This window comes from Carcharodon carcharias, chromosome 7, assembly GCF_017639515.1.
Source record: "Carcharodon carcharias isolate sCarCar2 chromosome 7, sCarCar2.pri, whole genome shotgun sequence".
NCBI lineage: Eukaryota > Metazoa > Chordata > Chondrichthyes > Lamniformes > Lamnidae > Carcharodon > Carcharodon carcharias.
The window spans coordinates 84,435,204-84,454,791 of record NC_054473.1 but is presented as its reverse complement, the minus strand read 5'-3'; the positions used below and the strand labels follow the sequence as shown (position 1 = coordinate 84,454,791).

General features: G+C 43.7%; 1 protein-coding gene across 4 annotated transcripts in view; it reads left to right on the top strand.

Annotated features, from left to right (window-relative positions):
* The window catches only part of LOC121280378 (E3 ubiquitin-protein ligase RNF123), a 420,925-nt gene that overhangs the window by 396,672 nt on the left and 4,665 nt on the right, over positions 1 to 19,588 (top strand). For all 4 annotated transcript variants that reach the window (XM_041192326.1, XM_041192324.1, XM_041192325.1 and 1 more), the window contains 2 exons: positions 6,706 to 6,800; positions 17,877 to 17,962. In XM_041192326.1, the coding sequence (XP_041048260.1) occupies positions 6,706 to 6,800; positions 17,877 to 17,962 (181 nt within the window). The remainder of the gene's footprint in view (positions 1 to 6,705; positions 6,801 to 17,876; positions 17,963 to 19,588) is intronic.

Genomic DNA, 19,588 nt, shown 5'->3' with positions numbered 1-19,588 from the left:
CAAGACAGAAACCTGATTGGAGGGAACCAAACATAGAACTGCAGGAAAGATGGACATGGATATGGTAGGTGGCAACATGCTCAATAACTTTGGAAAGGAAAGGGAGGTTGGAAATAGGTTGTTAGTCTGCAAAGTCAGAGAGGTCAAGTGCACATTTTTGAAGGACAGGGTGATCCCAGCAGATTTGAAGGGTAGAGTACCTGAGGAGAGAGAACCATTAACAGCATCAGTAAACCTGGAGGCCAGGAACAGAAGTTGGGTGGTCAAGAGTTTGGTGGAAGTAGGGTTGAGGGAGCAGAAGGTGGGTCTCATGAACAAGATGAACTTGGAGAGTATGGCGGGAGACAAGTTAGAATCTAGAAAAAGGTTTGAGTTTAGGGCTGGGACAGCAAAGAATATTGGGGAAAGTTTGACATGAAGGGCTAATGGGAGGGAGGGAAGGAGCAGAGGCTGGTGAACAGCTGGTTTCAATCTTGGTGGTGATGAAAGCCCCTCACATGGAGATGGTGAGGTTGAAGAGGTGGGAGTAGACATGAGTAGTGTGTGTCTATGGAGGGTTGTGACTTAGTGGAGGGTACAAAGGCATTGAACTCAAGAGGTGACCGAGCAAAAAGAGTTGAGATTGAAGTTGAAATTACTGAGGGTAAGTTGTTCAGTGCAGAAGCTGAGGGAGGAAATCAGTGAAGCTATCTCAGTGAAATACTTGGATGGACAACAGAAAAAAATAATTTTAATTGAGAGGTGAGATGCTCAAGGGAGGCGAGACGAGTGGAGGGACAGACCAAGGTTTGATTTGGTGATGAGGGCTACACTTATCACCATGACAGTTTGAGCAGGGCAATGGTCGATGGAATAGCCAGGTGAGGAAGCTTCAGTGAGTGGAAATGTGTCACATCTCAACCATGTCTCCATCAAAGCCATGATGTTAATACAATCGCCTACAATAAACTCATGGATGGCAAGTTCTTCAAGGAACTCCAGGATTTTTGCTATCCGCCGTTCCATTCTTCTTTGTAAACAAATTAGTGACATTGAAGATAAACGCACCAAGAATCTCTGGTTGTCAGTGTGATCGTATCTCTCTGTGTTCAGTGTGAATTGGATTTTTGGTGTCACGTAATGTATTTACAGACTGAAGTTCTTTTTATTCTTTCATGGGATGTGGGCATCATTGGCAAGACCAGCATTTGTTGCCTAATCTTAATTGCCCTTGAACTGAGTGGCTTGTTAGGCCATTTCAGAGCATTGAAGAGTCAACCACATTACTGTGGGCATGGAGTCACATGTCAGCCAGATCAGGTAAGGGTGGCAGATTCCCTTCCCTGAGAGGCATTGGTGAACCAGATGGGTTTTTACGACAATGACAGTTTCATGGTCACTAGCTTTCAATTCCATATTTTTATTAATTCAAATTTAATTTCTACCAGTTGATGTAGTGGGATGTGAACTAATAACCCTAGAGCATTAGTCTGGATTTCTGATTCAGTGACATTACCACCTCGCCACTGTCTCCCCAACATCTAACTTATGAATACCAATTTTGGTTATAATTTTGAATCCAAGGAGTGCTGACTGATTGCTTCCTGAAATTTTATGTCTCAGTATAGTTTGAGGCATCATTTGAGTTACTTTTTAGAAGTAATTAGTTTTTATGAAATTGAAGACCAAGATTCAGCCACAGCTGTTTGTGGAGCCTGTCTGTTATTTCTTATCAGTCTTAGATTTAGTATAACACTTAAGAACTTTGAGGTACCCGAGTGCCGAGTGGAGGCAGCTTATTTCAACCTGGTTCCCAGGATTAAGCCAGTTAAAAATTTATTTATCCTTAACGGAGGTGAAATAAAGAAAGGCTTGTACATGTATAGACCTTCCACCATCTCAAGATATCTCAAATCACCTCATGGCTAATTAAGCATATATATTTTTTTGAAGTGTAATTAATTGTAAAGTAGGAAAGGTGGCAGCCGATTTGTGCACAGCAAGCTCCCAGCAACAAGACAAATGACCAGGTCACTTGGTTTAGGTAATGAAAGCAGCAACTGCTGGAAGAAAAACTTAGCGGGTCAGTCAGCATTCGTGAAGAGAGAAACAGAGGTAACAGCAAATTAATGCCAGGTCCTCATTTTTTTAACTTTTATTTCACACACAAAGCTAACCAAATTGACAGGCTGATGGGTGGGAAAACCAATGGCAGGAGGTTGCAGCCCATAAATGAGACGGGGAGGAAAGCTTGAGGGTGGGAGTCAGTCCTGATTGCAGGCTGCAGATCAGTGCTTGGGATGCGGAGGGAGTGAGGGTGATTGAGGGTTGCAGAGACAGCTATCATCACTGGAGGAGAGAGTGGGGATCGGTGATGATCACAGGCTGCAGAGGCGGCTATTGGTCCTAGGGAGTGAGTGGGGGTGACTGCAGATTGTAGAAGCAGTTACCAGGGCTTGGGAACTTCTGTGATTATGGTATGGGTTAGAGGCTGGCTACTATCACCAGGCGAAGGATGAAGGGCCGGGTGAGGGAAGCACTCCTGCACCAGCAGTGCCCTAAATAGCTCTAACCGCCTGGAGCTGGTAGCTCCTGCCTCCCCCTCACTCCTTGGTTTCCTGAGCCTTGTGAAACCCGGCCAGCAACTGTTAAATATAAATCAGGTTCCCAATTGCACTGTGGTAGCCTGATTTTAGAATGTTAATGAAGTGTCTCACCTCTGCAAGGCAGGACAGTAGTGCATCTTACTTTTGGCCATCATAAAAATGGTCGCGGGCTGATAGGTGCTCGTTGGAGTTGTATTTTGCAAATCTCCTCATTCCCCCTAACTGTCTCCTGCCCGCTATGAGAGGGGTTATCTTATCTTGTATCTATATTTCCTCACACCAGGCAGTGTCCTAGTGAATCTATGCTGTGGCCAGTCTGTTATCTTAACATCGATCTGACAGTGGAGCCTAAAACTGCACACTGCCAGTTATGGGCTTACTAAGGTTTTATATGGATTCGCCATTTTTCTCAACTTTTATATTCTTTCCTTAAGACCCAGATTTCCATTAACTTTTTCTTTCTTGTTTAATGCTCTTGGGATGCTGTTTTTAGCATGTGAGAAAGTACTTTACTGTCGGTTATCAAATCCTGGTTATCTAATTGTTTAACTGACTAGGTGTGTTGTGCATGCAATCCTGGGTCAGTGATTCCATCAATATCCGCCTGTCTAATGGTCTGAGCTGATGCTCCAGGATTTTCCAGGTGATTAAGATAACAGTATAGTTTCACTATCTCCCTATTACATGCTGCAACCTGGCTACATAAACACTTTATGACACTCTCTCATTATATGGGCCATGACTGTTATCATCGTATAACAAGAAAGCACAGCAATATAATGAACTGAATATTCACTACAGGAAGAAGCAAATGAGAAATGAAACAAGCTCACTTCAAAAGAGCTAATAAATTAAAAGTAGAAAATGTAAAGGATTGAGATAAAACTAAGAGACACGATCAGGTGAAAGAAAGGCCAGGATAAGAGAGATGATAGGGAACGCAAAAGAGGACATACAAGAAAAGGAATGAGAGGATAAGGAGAGCACAATCAGGAGAGAGCGAAAGAGAAAAAAGGGGAAGAAAAGGAATAGAGGACACAAAAAAAAAGGAAAGTGGGAACAGGAGAGGTTATTAGAACTTCCTCCCTAACAGCAGTGTGGGTGTACCTACACCACATGGACTGCAGCGGTTCAAGAAGGCAGCTCACCACCACCTTCTCAAGGGCAATTAGAGATGGGCAATAAATGCTGGCCCAGCCAGCGAAGCTCACATCCCATGAATGAATAGGAAAAAACAGGCAAATCAAACATAAAGGAAAAGGAAATCTGAAGGAACAAACTAGAAGTAAATGGGGAACGAAGAGAGGACGAAGAGAATCAGAAGAAATGAACTAAGAAAAGGAAAAGAAGAGAAGTGGAAAGAGGGAAAGATTGAATGAAAATGGGAAAGAAATAATTGGTGAAGGAACATGGGAAAATGACAGGAATTGAGAGTGAAGCTAGAAACAAGAAAGAGATAGGAAAAGAAATTGAGAAGGTTGGAATGAGAGAGGAGAGTAGGACCAACCATATAAATACTGTGGCTGCAAGAGTAGGTCAGATGCTAGCAATCCTACAGCAAGTGACTCACCACCTGACTCTCCAAAGCCTGTCCACCATCTACAAGGCACAAGTCAGGAGTATGATGAAATACTCCCCACTTGCCTGGTTAAGTGCAGCTTCAACAACACCAAAAGCTCAACATCATCCAGGACAAAGCAGCCCGCATGATTGGCACCACATCCACAAACATTCACTCCCTCCAACACCGACACGCAGTGGCAGCAGTGTGTATCATATACCAGGTGCACTGCCAGAACTCACCAAGACTCTTTCAACAGCAGGATAAGGGCAGCAGATGCATAGAGACCTGCAAGTTCACCTCCAAGCCACTCACGATCCTTACTTGGAAATGCATCGCCATTCCTTCACTGTTGCTGGGTCAAAATTTTGGAACTCCCTTCCTAACAGCACTGTAGGTGTACCTACAACACATGGACTGCAGTGGTTCAAGAAGCAGCTCACCACCAGCTTCTCAAGGGCAATTAGGGAATAAATGCTGTGAGGCACACATCCCATGAAATAATTAAAAGGCAAAAAGGGATGAGTGAGACAGTAGAGGAAGTGGAGAGGGAAAGAATAAAAGGGAAAGAAGTTAAAATGAAAAAAGGAGGGGGAAAGAAAAGAATTGAGCAAAGGAGAAGAGAATGGGTAAGAGAAAGGGAAGGACGGCAAGATGACAAAGGAAAGTGGCTGAGAAAAGAGCGTGTGAATGAGAATACAAAATGCAATGAGGGCAACTGGGAATGATCAAGAGTGAGAAGGAGGTAAGTATTAAAAATGAGAGAAGAAGGGAATGATTGAGAATGATGAAGGAAAGAGACTGAAGGAGAACTCAACAAATGAGTGCAGGAAAGGGGAATGAGTGAGAGCACAGGAGGAAGGAAACAATAGAAGTCGCAGGAAATGATTGAAAGCATGGGAGGATGAGAACCATTGAGATTGTGAATGAATGGGAGAGCAGGGTGAGAGAGAGGGAACGAATGGGAGAGCAGAGAGAGGCAGGCAACAAATGGGAGAGCAGAGAGAGGCAGGCAACAAATGGGAGAGCAGAGAGAGAGGGAACGAATGGGAGAGACAGAGCAATATTGTCAAAGAAGAATAACACAGTACAAATAGAAGACAATGTTTATTAATTGTGCAATCACGTAGAACAAAATAGACTTGAAAAAAAGATAAAATTCATCAGAGATAGTATAAGCTAGTTTACTGGAGCAGGTAGTTTATCAACATCCTCTGACTTCAGCCGTCTATCTCAATTCATGGGAGCAGCTGTTACAAGCCGTGGTTGAGTTGAGCTTTTGACTCTAAATGCAGTTGGATAAGCAGTTTGTGTAGTGTACAATATGCCCTGAAAATTATAGAACGTGTGCATGTGGGAACTGTTCTCCATGTCATAAGTGAGTGTGCTGTTCTGTCGTGAGATTGCTCATCAGATAATGGACTCTTCCTGTACACTTCATAGTCAGTCAGTGAGCAGTGGACACTGGGTAGCGACAACTATACGTATAAGCCTTGTTTATCGTACCTCAGTGGTTCAGTAGGGAAATGTGTCATCAGTGTGTTGCTGAACAGGGCAAACCAGAGAGGTCCACAGGATTGATCCCAAATCGGTACTGAAAACATTAATCTAAACAAAGGAGTGTGAGCAACTACTCAATACCCAGCAGTGTAGGAAGGAGGGACAGTGAAGGAATTTCTGATTGTTCTCTGCTCCTTCAGGATTGTTTGTGTAATTATACATCAGGACAAGATCAAGTTCAGCTGAACTTCAGCCCAGGTTTAAAGGAAGGAGAAGTAAAAAATCTACTTCTAAGGTCATTTGCTGTTGAACTGTTCCAAGATGATGGGATGTGCCTCCAATACACTTACTTTCAGCCTTGGCTCAGTGGTAGCACACTTGCCTCTGGGTTCGAGCTCCACTCCAGAGACTCAAGCACATAATCCAGGCTGAAACTTTCAATACCTATTGTGGGAATGCTGCACTGTCAAAGTTGTTGTTGTTCTGGTTGAGAAATAAAGTTGAGGCTCTGACTGCCTTCGCCAGAAGATGTAAGAATGAAGAGCATGGCTGATCCTCCAATATCATGGCCAACTCAATCCTCAGGTAACATGACTAAAATCCAATAGCGTGTGTGGGATCTTGCTGTGCAACAATTGACAACCCGAATTTCCTATGACGGGGACAATGCTTCACTGACTGTGAAGCGCCTGAAAACATCCTTAAATTGTGCAAAGCACCCAGTAAAATAAAGTTATTTTTCCTCACTCTGACCAGTGTCTCACTGTCCATGACCCTAAGAGTGTCAGATCACACACTGACCGTTACCCTGACAGTGTCAGACTTCACTCTGTCCATTACTCTGATACTGTCAGACCTCACTCTGTCCATTATTAAATCTGTGTCAGACCTCACTCTCTATTACCACAATCGTTGGTGAGCATTCATGGAAACCACTTATAATATGAATTTTGGAAGTCTTAAGCTATTTTCTGGCTTTCTCAAGTCAAGACCATGTTATATATGATCTCTTTCAGGATATGTGTGTGACTGACTGTCCCTTTGTTTCTTCCTGTGCAGACCCAGATTATATCAGCCTGGAGGAGCTGGGAAAAGTTGAAAGCTTGCTCTCCCATTTGACCCGTGAGTCCACGCAGGCTGCGGCTACTGCGATGGTGAGTACCGCAAAGAGAAGCATATTGGCACAGTGCATTTTACCTTTTAGCTGCCTGTTCATTTACTGGATCATTATCTTGATACCAATAGTGTGAAGCCTCTCAGTAAATCCGCTTTCACTACAACCAAAGGTTAGGAACGTAGCCCTAGTGTTTCCTGGGCTCCAGGTTGCAGGTTTTGGATTGTGTTAGGCCTGAAGAAATACAGAATCTTGAAAACACTGGCATTTCATTAAGAATGTAATAGGTAATGGACTGCAGAAATTAACTATTCATAGAGCTCAAAGCTACTTTATTCAGACTGTTAAGGATATCATTCCAATGGAACAAAGTACATCACAACACTTCAAAAATATTTCATTCTCTATAAAGTGCTTTGGTATCTCCTTTGATCATGAAAGGCACTGTATAAATGCAACTTTTATAAAGTGGAGATTTCATGCTGTAGGAGAGATTGCTGCAACACTGAAACTCAGTAAACATCGTAAAGGATATTAAACAGCATCATGATCATAGGCTGTGTTGGAGTTTCACAATATATCCTGGTATCTAATATGGCATATCTACGAAATCCTGATATCTGATGTCAGATATCACATGGATATCCTGGTGTCTGATGTGGAATATCACTCGGATTCCTGGTATCTGATGTCAGATATCACATGAGTGTCCTGGTATCTGATGTGGGATATCGCACGGTGTCCTAATATGTACTGTAGGATATCACACGGTGCCCTGGTATCTAATGTAGGATGTCACATGGGTGTCCTATATCTGTTGTGGGATATCACATGGTGTCTCGGTATCTGATGTGGGATATCACAGTGTCCAGGTATTTGATGTGGGATATCACATGGTGTCCAGGTATCAGATGTGAGATATCATATGATGTCCTGGTATCTACTGTAGAATATCATGTGGGTGTCCTATATCTGATGTGGGAGATCACACTGTGTCCAGGTGTCTGATGTGGGAGATCACACTGTGTCCAGGTATCTGATGTGGGAGATCACATGGTGTCCAGGTATCTAATGTGGGATATCAAGTGGATGTCCTGGTACCTGTTGTGGGAGTCCTGCTATCTGTTGTGGGATATCACACGGTGTCTTAGTATCTGAATTGGGGTATCACATGGTTTTCTGGTATCTGGTGTCAGATATCTCACAGTGTCCAGATATCTGATGTGAGATGTCACACGGTGTCCAGGTAACTAATGTGAGATATAATATGATGTCCTGGTATCTACTGTAGAATATCACGTGGGTGTCCTATATCTGATGTGCGATATCACACGGTGTTCAGGTATCTGATGTAGGATATCACGTGGTGTCCAGGTATCAGATGTGAGATATCATATGATGTCCTGGTATCTACTGTAGAATATCACGTGGGTGTCCTATATCTGATGTGGGAGATCACACTGTGTCCAGGTGTCTGATGTGGGAGATCACACTATGTCCAGGTATCTGATGTGGGAGATCACATGGTGTCCAGGTATCTGATGTGGGATATCAAGTGGGTGTCCTGGTACCTGTTGTGGGAGTCCTGCTATCTGTTGTGGGATATCACACAGTGTCTTAGTATCTGAATTGGGATATCACATGGTTTTCTGGTATCTGGTGTCAGATATCTCAGTGTCCAGATATCTGATGTGAGATTGTCACACGGTGTCCAGGTAACTAATGTGGGATATCACATGGGTGTCCTGGTATCTGACGTGGGATATCACATGTTTCCTGGTATCTGATGTGGTCTATCCCACTGTGTCCAGGTATCTGATGTGGTCTATCCCACAGTGTCCAGGTATCTGATGTGGGATACCCCACAGTGTCCTGGTATCTGATGTAGCCTATCCCACAGTGTCCAGGTATCTGATGTGGGATACCCCACTGTGTCCAGGTATCTGATGTGGCCTATCCCACAGTGTCCAGGTATCTGACGTGGGATACCCCACAGTGTCCTGGTATCTGATGTGGCCTATCCCACGGTGTCCAGGTATCTGATGTGGGATACCCCACGGTGTCCAGGTATCTGATGTGGGATACCCCACGGTGTCCAGGTATCTGATGTGGGATACCCCACGGTGTCCAGGTATCTGATGTGGGATACCCCACGGTGTCCAGGTATCTGATGTGGGATACCCCACGGTGTCCAGGTATCTGATGTGGGATACTCCACGGTGTCCAGGTATCTGGTGTTGGATATCATATGGTGTTGTGGTATGTGGTGTGGAGTATCACATGGCGTCCTTATATCTGACACAATTAGGGGATAGGGGGCTCTTCTAGCATTTGATGCAGTTTTTTTTAAATCTCTGACATCGCCTAATCATTCCTCCGAGTTTCCTGACTGCTCTCCTACTCATTTCAGCCATACTAGTGTATCACTCTCTGAGACCAGGCCCTTCAGACAAGTATCAAATTTTTAATCAGTCTTTCAGCAGAACAGAGGAGAGTCACCTTCGCAAGGTTTGACTGAAAGTGATAGTGCAGATCCAACTAACAAGCATGTAAACTGTACGAGGCTGTACTAAGGGAACTGAATTATAATGAATTATTGACAGCACAGGCACTCTCTGCTTCCCACACATTTCAGTGGTACTGAGTCAGCAGCTTTTAGCTCAACCATCAACTGTGAAGGATTTGGGCTCAGGTTAATGCCTCCAGTGCAGAGCTCATCAACTTCCTGATTGTGTAACCACTCCCTCCTATCAGTACTCAATATACAATCAGGACTGGCAGCACCTGCTGAACAACCAGGACAATGTGTCATGGCAAATTATTTCATGACCCGTCAGAGCAGCATGGCATATATCACTGTAGCTAAATGCACCCCTACTCCATCCTCAGTGTCTGTCTCTCCCCCTAGCTCACCCCTACTCCATCCAGTGTCTGCCTTGCCCCCTAGCCCACCCCCACTCCATCCTCAGTGTCTGTCTCTCCCCCTAGCCCACCCCTACTCCATCCTCAGTGTCTGCCTCGCCCCCTAGCCCACCCCCACTCCATCCTCAGTGTCTGCCTCGCCCCCTAGCCCACCCCCACTCCATCCTCAGTGTCTGCCTCGCCCCCTAGCCCACCCCCACTCCATCCTCAATGTCTGCCTCGCCCCCTAGCCCACCCCCACTCCATCCTCAGTGTCTGCCTCGCCCCCTAGCCCACCCCCACTCCATCCTCAGTGTCTGTCTCTCCCCCTAGCCCACCCCCACTCCATCCTCAGTGTCTGCCTCTCCCCCTAGCCCACCCCTACTCCATCCTCAGTGTCTGCCTCGCCCCCTAGCCCACCCCCACTCCATCCTCAGTGTCTGTCTCTCCCCCTAGCCCACCCCTACTCCATCCTCAGTGTCTGTCTCTCCCCCTAGCCCACCCCCACTCCATCCTCAGTGTCTGTCTCTCCCCCTAGCCCACCCCCACTCCATCCTCAGTGTATTGGAAGTAACAAAGGTATGGATGAGGGTTTGAGCACCACAGGTGATGTTATAGAATGACACCAGCTGAGACTGACAGACCTCATGTGGAACAAACGCCTTTGACCATTCCAAGTTGCTAAACCATTGTTGGAGGACCAGTCCCACGAACAGATGACTTAATTAGTTAGGAGGCCCGAAGGAAGCTGAACAAAAGTCTTTCACATTTCTAAGTGAAGTTGTTGGACATCTTGATTTGCTTCAGGAGGTCCACAGGCTCACCCCCAACTTCTTCCAATCTCAGGGAGCTAATGGCAGAGATTGGTGAACAGGAATCTGAACCCAATCCTGACCTGAGAGAGCAGAATGGGCCAAAATGGGACCAGGAAGGTACAAATCAATTAGAGCTGCTAACATCCATGACACCAAATTGGCTCGACCTGTGCTTAAAATATTCTCTGCAGTCTAATTCATCCATGATATTGGTAGAGAATGGGTCCCTGCTGTCTGGGCTCTGAGTACAATGTCACTAAGGATATTGTAGCTCTACACAGCTGCAAGATCGATAAAAGGATACATTTCATCTGATGGGCTCACAAACAAGACGATAGGTGAACCAAAATTCATGGCTCCCTTCTTCCATTGGAAAGCAGGCATCATTACAATGCTGAGTACCAGGCTTCCCTTCTTCCTCAGATAGGTATCTCAGTCACAAGCATTATCTCAGTGGGGCAGGGTTATAGCTTAAGGACAGCAGAAAGACTATGGGTGTTCTATTATACATAGTCCTCATCCACTGACACAGAACAACAGCTCCAGACAAGAAAGGGCTCAAAGTTCCTAATTACAGCAGCAATTTGAATGCATCTTTATCCACTCAATTATACTAACCATTATTTACTTCATCCAAAGCTCCACTGCCCATAATCTAACTGTCTCCAAGCCTGTTTCTTCAATTCCCTCTTTGTTCGCTAACCCTATGTTGGCTGGTTCACTTTCAAATTAATATTCTCACCCTCTTGTTTGAATCCACTCCATCACCCCCACACCCCAATCCCTGTACACTCCTCCATCCCTACACTCTTTACTATCTTTGCACTCTCCAACTCTGGCCCCTACTGTGATGGGCCAACTGTAGGAACACCTTCGCCACACTGACTGCAGCAGTTAAAAAAGACAACTGACAACAGCTTTCCCATGGCTAACTAAAGATGTTCAGTAAATGCCAGAAATATCTACATTGCATGCATTAATGAATAAATAAAGAGGAAAAACAGTGCCCCCATTCATTGCCCCCTTTCACCATTCCCCCAATCAGTGCCTCCCTCTCACCAATCCCCCAATTATTGCTCCCAATCACCTTCCCCCAATCAGTGCCCCCTCTCACCATTCCCCCCAATCTGTGCCCCTGTCACCATTCCCCCCCATCACCTTCCCCAATCATTGTCCCCTTCACCATTCCTCCGATCATTGCCCCCATCACCTTCCCCCAATCATTGCTCCCTTTCACCTCCCCCCAATCATTGTCCTCTTCACCATTCCATCACCTTCCCCCAATCACCTTCCCCCAATCAATGCCCCTTTCACCATTCTCCCAATTAATGCCCCCTTCTCACCATTCCCCCCATCCCCTTCTCCCCAGTCAGTAGCCCCTCCCTCATCCTTTTTTGGTTAATTGTACTCCATCTTATCAGCTATTTGTATATTTATTTTATATCTAGTAGTGCCTTTTAAACAAATTCTAGACTCAGTATAGATTTGTAGGAAGCGCTCACTTTTTTGCATTAAAAGCTTTATGCACATCTGGTATTACTATTGCCACCCATAATTCCATGTTCCTTATCAGTCACACAGTTATGTCTCTGAGCAGCTCCATTCATCATTCCCTCCCAATGGCAGTCTCCTGTTCCTATGTTCTTTGTAGAACATTATTATCGCCTGGCATTAAAATTGCTGCTTAGACATTGCAGTTTGCCATCCGTGCTCTCTTTGATGTGCAGTAATTTGCTTCTGCGCTCTGCACCAACAAAGCAATAAAGCTTTTCTGTATTTTTGTATCTCCTGTGACCCTATGTGTGCCATGACTCATAAGACAGTTAACATGGCAATGTGTGAATGCTGTGTACCTTAGAGACTGTTTCACTGGCAGGATGATCAGTAACCAGAGATCAACAGATTTAAAATAATTGGCAAAGGAGCCAGAGGCAAGATTAGAATTGGTTTGATGCAGCAAGCTGTCATGACCTGGAATATTGTGCCTTTCAAAAGTGAATTGACCATATACATGAAAATGAAATTTTGCAGGAGAGTGGGACTATTTGAATAGCTCTTTTAAAGAGTCAGCATAGGCCTGATGGACTGAATGGCCTCCTTCTATGCTGTATGATTCTACATCTTTCTTACTTCTAGTGGCTTATTATTCTCAACCTCCTGTTACATGTTACAACTACAGAAGCTTTATGGAGAAACTAATTCTCTCATCTCAAAAGTTACTCCTGAGAGGAAACTGAGGATCACAAGTCAGATACTAAAATAAGAAAAAAAAATTGATAATTGATAGTAAATAAAGTACAAATAATTTGGGGTATATAGGTGCAGATTGTTTTAATACTCTGTTTGATATCTTTATCTGTGAGCAGTCCGATGGTTAATTTGTGGCGACTGAAACCCAGCTCAGGGGGACACTGCGTAACCTGCATTATCGAATACAATGAAGGCCTCATAACAAAACATTTCTGATGATCGGAGCATTCACAAAGATTAGTTTTATTCAGTTTGCAAGAGACAAATGAAAGCAATTATAAAGAATCCAGCATAAAATTTGTTGCAGCATTATGTTAAATCTGCTTCATTTTTGTTTCTGCTAAATATGCTGGTGGTGTATTTACTGGCAGTCACTGTGAATCATTTATCTAAATGGAATACCCTTTATATCTACGCTTCATAAGCTACACTTCAGGATGTGGTCAGCTCAACAGAAAACAAGATAGCATGCAGGGAACAGGCCAAGTGGCTTAGAATAGGTGACTGGTCTTGGTTAAGTACTGGTCAGTGAATGTGATGGACTGTGTACAATGGTGTAGTTAGCATGTTAGATGAACTATAAAGAAGGAATCTCTTTGTTGGAACTTATTTCTAAGTAAGATATAAGGTGCTTTATCGTGATTAAAAATAAAGCAGGTCAAAAATACACAAATAAATCTAAGTTTGACACCAGTTTCTCTGCAGTGTCCCCCAGCAGCAGCACGTATCCATGACCCACTGCTTGGCATTCAACAGAGCAACCTATGGCCCACAGCCCATGTTACTGAGATCCTGAGAAAGAAAAAAAAACTTACTTCCAAATAAATGTTTTATATAGTGCAGTCAGAAATATCAAAATCAATATTTTGTGCTGCTATTATTTTACAGATGACATCAGAACAGTATGAATAATTTGAAATGCAATCACTAATGGATGAATTAACAAGCACTAATGACTTAAAAGTAACTTACCCTGCTGAATACACAGGAACTCTAGTTACACAGTGAGTGATCCTTACCCTGCTGAATACACAGGAACTCTATAGTTACACAGTGAGTGACCCTTACCCTGCTGGATACACAGGAACTCTAGTTACACAGTGAGTGATCCTTACCCTGCTGAATACACAGGAACTCTATAGTTACACAGTGAGTGACCCTTACCCTGCTGGATACACAGGAACTCTAGTTACACAGTGAGTGATCCTTACCCTGCTGAATACACAGGAACTCTAGTTACACAGTGAGTGACCCTTACCCTGCTGAATACACAGGAACTCTGTAGTTACACAGTGAGTGACCCTTACCCTGCTGGATACACAGGAACTCTAGTTACACAGTGAGTGATCCTTACCCTGCTGAATACACAGGAACTCTAGTTACACAGTGAGTGACCCTTACCCTGCTGAATACACAGGAACTCTGTAGTTACACAGTGAGTGACCCTTACCCTGCTGGATACACAGGAACTCTAGTTACACAGTGAGTGATCCTTACCCTGCTGAATACACAGGAACTCTAGTTACACAGTGAGTGACCCTTACCCTGCTGAATACACAGGAACTCTGTAGTTACACAGTGAGTGATCCTTACCCTGCTGAATACACAGGAACTCTAGTTACACAGTGAGTGACCCTTACCATGCTGAATACACAGGAACTCTGTAGTTACATAGTGAGTGATCCTTACCCTGCTGAATACACAGGAACTCTAGTTACACAGTGAGTGACCCTTACCATGCTGAATACACAGGAACTCTGTAGTTACACAGTGAGTGATCCTTACCCTGCTGAATACACAGGAACTCTGTAGTTACATTGTGAGTGATTCTTACTCTGCTGAAAACACAGGAACTCTAGTTACACAGTGAGTGATCCTTACCCTGCTGAATACACAGGAACTCTAGTTACACAGTGAGTGATCCTTACCCTGCTGAAAACACAGGAACTCTGTAGTTACACAGTGAGTGACCCTTACCCTGCTGAATACACAGGAACTCTGTAGTTACACAGTGAGTGACCCTTACCCTGCTGGATACACAGGAACTCTAGTTACACAGTGAGTGATCCTTACCCTGCTGAATACACAGGAACTCTATAGTTACACAGTGAGTGACCCTTACCCTGCTGGATACACAGGAACTCTAGTTACACAGTGAGTGACCCTTACCCTGCTGGATACACAGGAACTCTAGTTACACAGTGAGTGATCCTTACCCTGCTGAATACACAGGAACTCTAGTTACACAGTGAGTGACCCTTACCCTGCTGAATACACAGGAACTCTGTAGTTACACAGTGAGTGACCCTTACCCTGCTGGATACACAGGAACTCTAGTTACACAGTGAGTGATCCTTACCCTGCTGAATACACAGGAACTCTAGTTACACAGTGAGTGATCCTTACCCTGCTGAATACACAGGAACTCTGTAGTTACACAGTGAGTGATCCTTACCCTGCTGAATACACAGGAACTCTAGTTACACAGTGAGTGACCCTTACCATGCTGAATACACAGGAACTCTGTAGTTACATTGTGAGTGATTCTTACTCTGCTGAAAACACAGGAACTCTAGTTACACAGTGAGTGATCCTTACCCTGCTGAATACACAGGAACTCTAGCTACACAGTGAGTGATCCTTACCCTGCTGAAAACACAGGAACTCTGTAGTTACACAGTGAGTGACCCTTACCCTGCTGAATACACAGGAACTCTGTAGTTACACAGTGAGTGACCCTTACCCTGCTGGATACACAGGAACTCTAGTTACACAGTGAGTGAGCCTTACCCTGCTGAATACACAGGAACTCTATAGTTACACAGTGAGTGACCCTTACCCTGCTGGATACGCAGGAACTCTAGTTACACAGTGAGTGATCCTTACCCTGCTGAATACACAGGAACTCTAGTTACACAGTGAGTGACCCTTACCCTGCTGAATACACAGGAACTCTGTAGTTACACAGTGAGTGACCCTTACCCTGCTGGATACACAGGAACTCTAGTTACACAGGGAGTGATCCTTACCCTGCTGAATACACAGGAACTCTAGTTACACAGTGAGTGACCTTTACCCTGCTGAATACACAGGAACTCTGTAGTTACACAGTGAGTGACCCTTACCCTGCTGGATACACAGGAACTCTAGTTACACAGTGAGTGATCCTTACCCTGCTGAATACACAGGAACTCTAGTTACACAGTGAGTGACCCTTACCCTGCTGAATACACAGGAACTCTAGTTACACAGTGAGTGATCCTTACCCTGCTGAAAACACAGGAACTCTGTAGTTACACAGTGAGTGACCCTTACCCTGCTGAATACACAGGAACTCTGTAGTTACACAGTGAGTGACCCTTACCCTGCTGGATACACAGGAACTCTAGTTACACAGTGAGTGACCCTTACCCTGCTGAATACACAGGAACTCTGTAGTTACACAGTGAGTGATCCTTACCCTGCTGAATACACAGGAACTCTAGTTACACAGTGAGTGACCCTTACCATGCTGAATACACAGGAACTCTGTAGTTACATAATGAGTGATTCTTACTCTGCTGAAAACACAGGAACTCTAGTTACACAGTGAGTGATCCTTACCCTGCTGAATACACAGGAACTCTAGTTACACAGTGAGTGATCCTTACCCTGCTGAAAACACAGGAACTCTGTAGTTACATAGTGAGTGATCCTTACCCTGCTGACTACACAGGAACTCTGTAGTTACACAGTGAGTGATCCTTACCCTGCTGAATACACAGGAACTCTGTAGTTACACAGTGAGTGACCCTTACCCTGCTGGATACACAGGAACTCTAGTTACACAGTGAGTGACCCTTACCCTGCTGAATACACAGGAACTCTGTAGTTATACAGTGAGTGATTCTTACTCTGCTGAAAACACAGGAACTCTAGTTACACAGTGAGTGATCCTTACCCTGCTGAATACACAGGAACTCTAGTTACACAGTGAGTGATCCTTACCCTGCTGAAAACACAGGAACTCTGTAGTTACATATTGAGTGATCCTTACCCTGCTGAATACACAGGAACTCTGTAGTTACACAGTGAGTGATTCTTACTCTGCTGAATACACAGGAACTCTGTAGTTACATAGTGAGTGATCTTTACTCTGCTGAATACACAGGAACTCTGTAGTTACACAGTGAGTGATTCTTACTCTGCTGAATACACAGGAACTCTGTAGTTACATAGTGAGTGATCTTTACTCTGCTGAATACACAGGAACTCTGTAGTTACACAGTGAGTGATCCTTACTCTGCTGAATAATAGGGAGCAGGTTATGTGCAGTGTGATAACTCTAGGCACACCATCAGGAATGTTGTTTCCTTGTACGTTTGCTCACACGTTCTGCTGTATGGTATTCAGTACCTCTCCTGACAACATTTGTCCTATCATGGGTAAACATGCAGTGCAGCAGAATCTCTCTATCTACTACAGCCCATAGTCATTGTGAGTTGTGAGCTTCCAGGAGCTGCAGTTGGTTTCACAGAGCCTCGGCGAACATGGTGAAACCACTAAGAACAGTGGCTGGTATGCCTGAATCTTACCAGGTTTTGTAATCATCATCCTCAATGACTCAAGGTTTCTTTCAGGTTAGCAATAGCACAGGAGCATATGTCAGAAGCAAAATAAGGAGGGGCCCATGATCCTGCTGTCAGGTTAGGGACAGCTGTTGGGGTAACGCAGGGACCTGATCATGTCCTTCCTCTCCGTGTCTCTGGCAAAACAGCAGAGCCCAGCTTCTTGTAGAAGATGAAAGAGTGGTAGAGCAGTGATTGGAGGGAGGTTCATCATCCAGAAACACATTAAAAAGAGACATTGCATTTATAGAACTGATCACACCCTTGGGATACCTTACAGCCTTTCACATCCAGTCAATTATTTTGAATCCCAATCCCTGTTGTTAGCACCCAATGTTATACACAACAGTAAGATTGAAGTTTACTAATGCTGACAGATTGCTCCAAGGGTAACAGGTTTTGAAAGGATTTGGCTGTATTTTGAGTGAAGTGTCAGTGTAAATATGAAAGGATAGGATGGGGCAATGACCATGCCGGCTGGCTATGTGGTGATTAGGAGGCCAAGCCTAAGGGTTGTTGTAATCAATTTTTGTTTTCTTGCAGCCCACCAGTGAGGAAGATCTATGCCCTATCTGTTATGCTCACCCAATCTCCGCTGTCTTCAGGCCGTGTTCACACAAATCCTGCAAGTAAGCCCAGCCTAAGCTAAACTTGAGACTGAGACCTCTTGTACTCTGTGACAATGTTCATATATTGACATTTACCTTGTCAATGTTTTTTAAAAAGGGTTTTAAAGCACAAACTGACCATTTAACCCAAGAAGTCTATGCCAGTGTTTACATGAACCTCCACCCATCGCCCTTCATCTAATTCTATTACATTTGCCTTCTATTTCTTCATCCTGAAACCAGCTTCCCTTTAAATGCATCCACACTATTCGTCTCAGTTGCTCCCTGTGGCAGAGTTGACATTCTAACCACTCTTTGGGTAAGATATTTCTCCTGAATTTCACTGTTGGATTTATTAATGAATATCTTATATTTATGGCCCGAATTTTGGACTCCCCACAAGTGGAAACATCTTTGACTTTTACCTTATCAAACTCTTTCATAATTTTTTAAGACCCTATTAGATAACCTCTCCTTTTTGTGCAGAAAAGAGCCCAAGTTTGTTCAGTCTTTCCTGATAGTTGTAACCTTTCAGATCTGGTATCATCCTTGTTAATATTTATGGTTCTATATAAGTTTAACATCATTCCTCTGCTTTTGAATTTGATTCCTTTAGTAATGTGCCTCAGAGTTGATTTTGTTTTCTTTTGGCCTTATTAAGTTGCATCTTGACTTTGTGATTTGTATATCCCTACATCCGTGTTACTCTCCTCTAGATTCTTATTTTCCTGGGGGTATGTGGCCGTCTTATTTCTCCTAGCAAAATGCTCCACTGCACTTAGCTATTACATCAAATATGCACTACAAAAACAGGCCATTTGGCCAAAATCCATGTCCACGTTTATGCTGACAATCATTGTAACTCTCTCTTCCCTTCTCCCTTAAAAGCTTACCTAGTTGCCCCTTAAATCTACAGATATTATTTGTCTCAATCACTTCCTGTGGTTGTCATTTCCACATTTTCCTCACTCTCTGAGTAAAGAAATTTCTTCTGAATTCCCTATTGGATTTCTTGGTCTCTATCTTATATTGACAGCCTCTGGCTTTGCTCTTCCCCACAAAAGAAAGCACTCTCTCTGTATCTAGTCTAGCAAAACCTTTCATAATTTTAAATACCCATATTAGGACACCCCAAAGCCCTTCTCTTTTCAAGACAAAAGAGACTCAGCCTAATAATCCTTTGCAGATAGGTACAAACTCCCAATGATGGTATCATCCTTGTAAATCTTTTTTGGCATACTTTAGTGCCTTTAAGTCCTTGGTAATAATATGGCGACCAGGACTGTATAAAAGTACTCTTAAGTCTGGTCTAACCAAGGTCAATACTGGTTTAGCATACCTTCTCTACTGCTCAATTCCATCCCTCCAGAAATAAACCTGACTGCTTTGTTTGTCTTGTTTATGGCTTTATTAATCTGCATTTTTAATGATTTGTGGATTTGTACTCCCAAATCCCTTTGCTCCTTTCTCCCATTTAGATTCTTATTTTCCAATCATACACCCATTCTACAATTTTGTTAATGTTGTCTTGTATTTTATCACAGTCTTCCTCAGTGTTAACTATACCCTGTAATATAGTGTCATTCTCAAATTTTAATATTGTACTTGTGGTTCCTTAGCCCAAAGTATTTACATAAATGATGAACA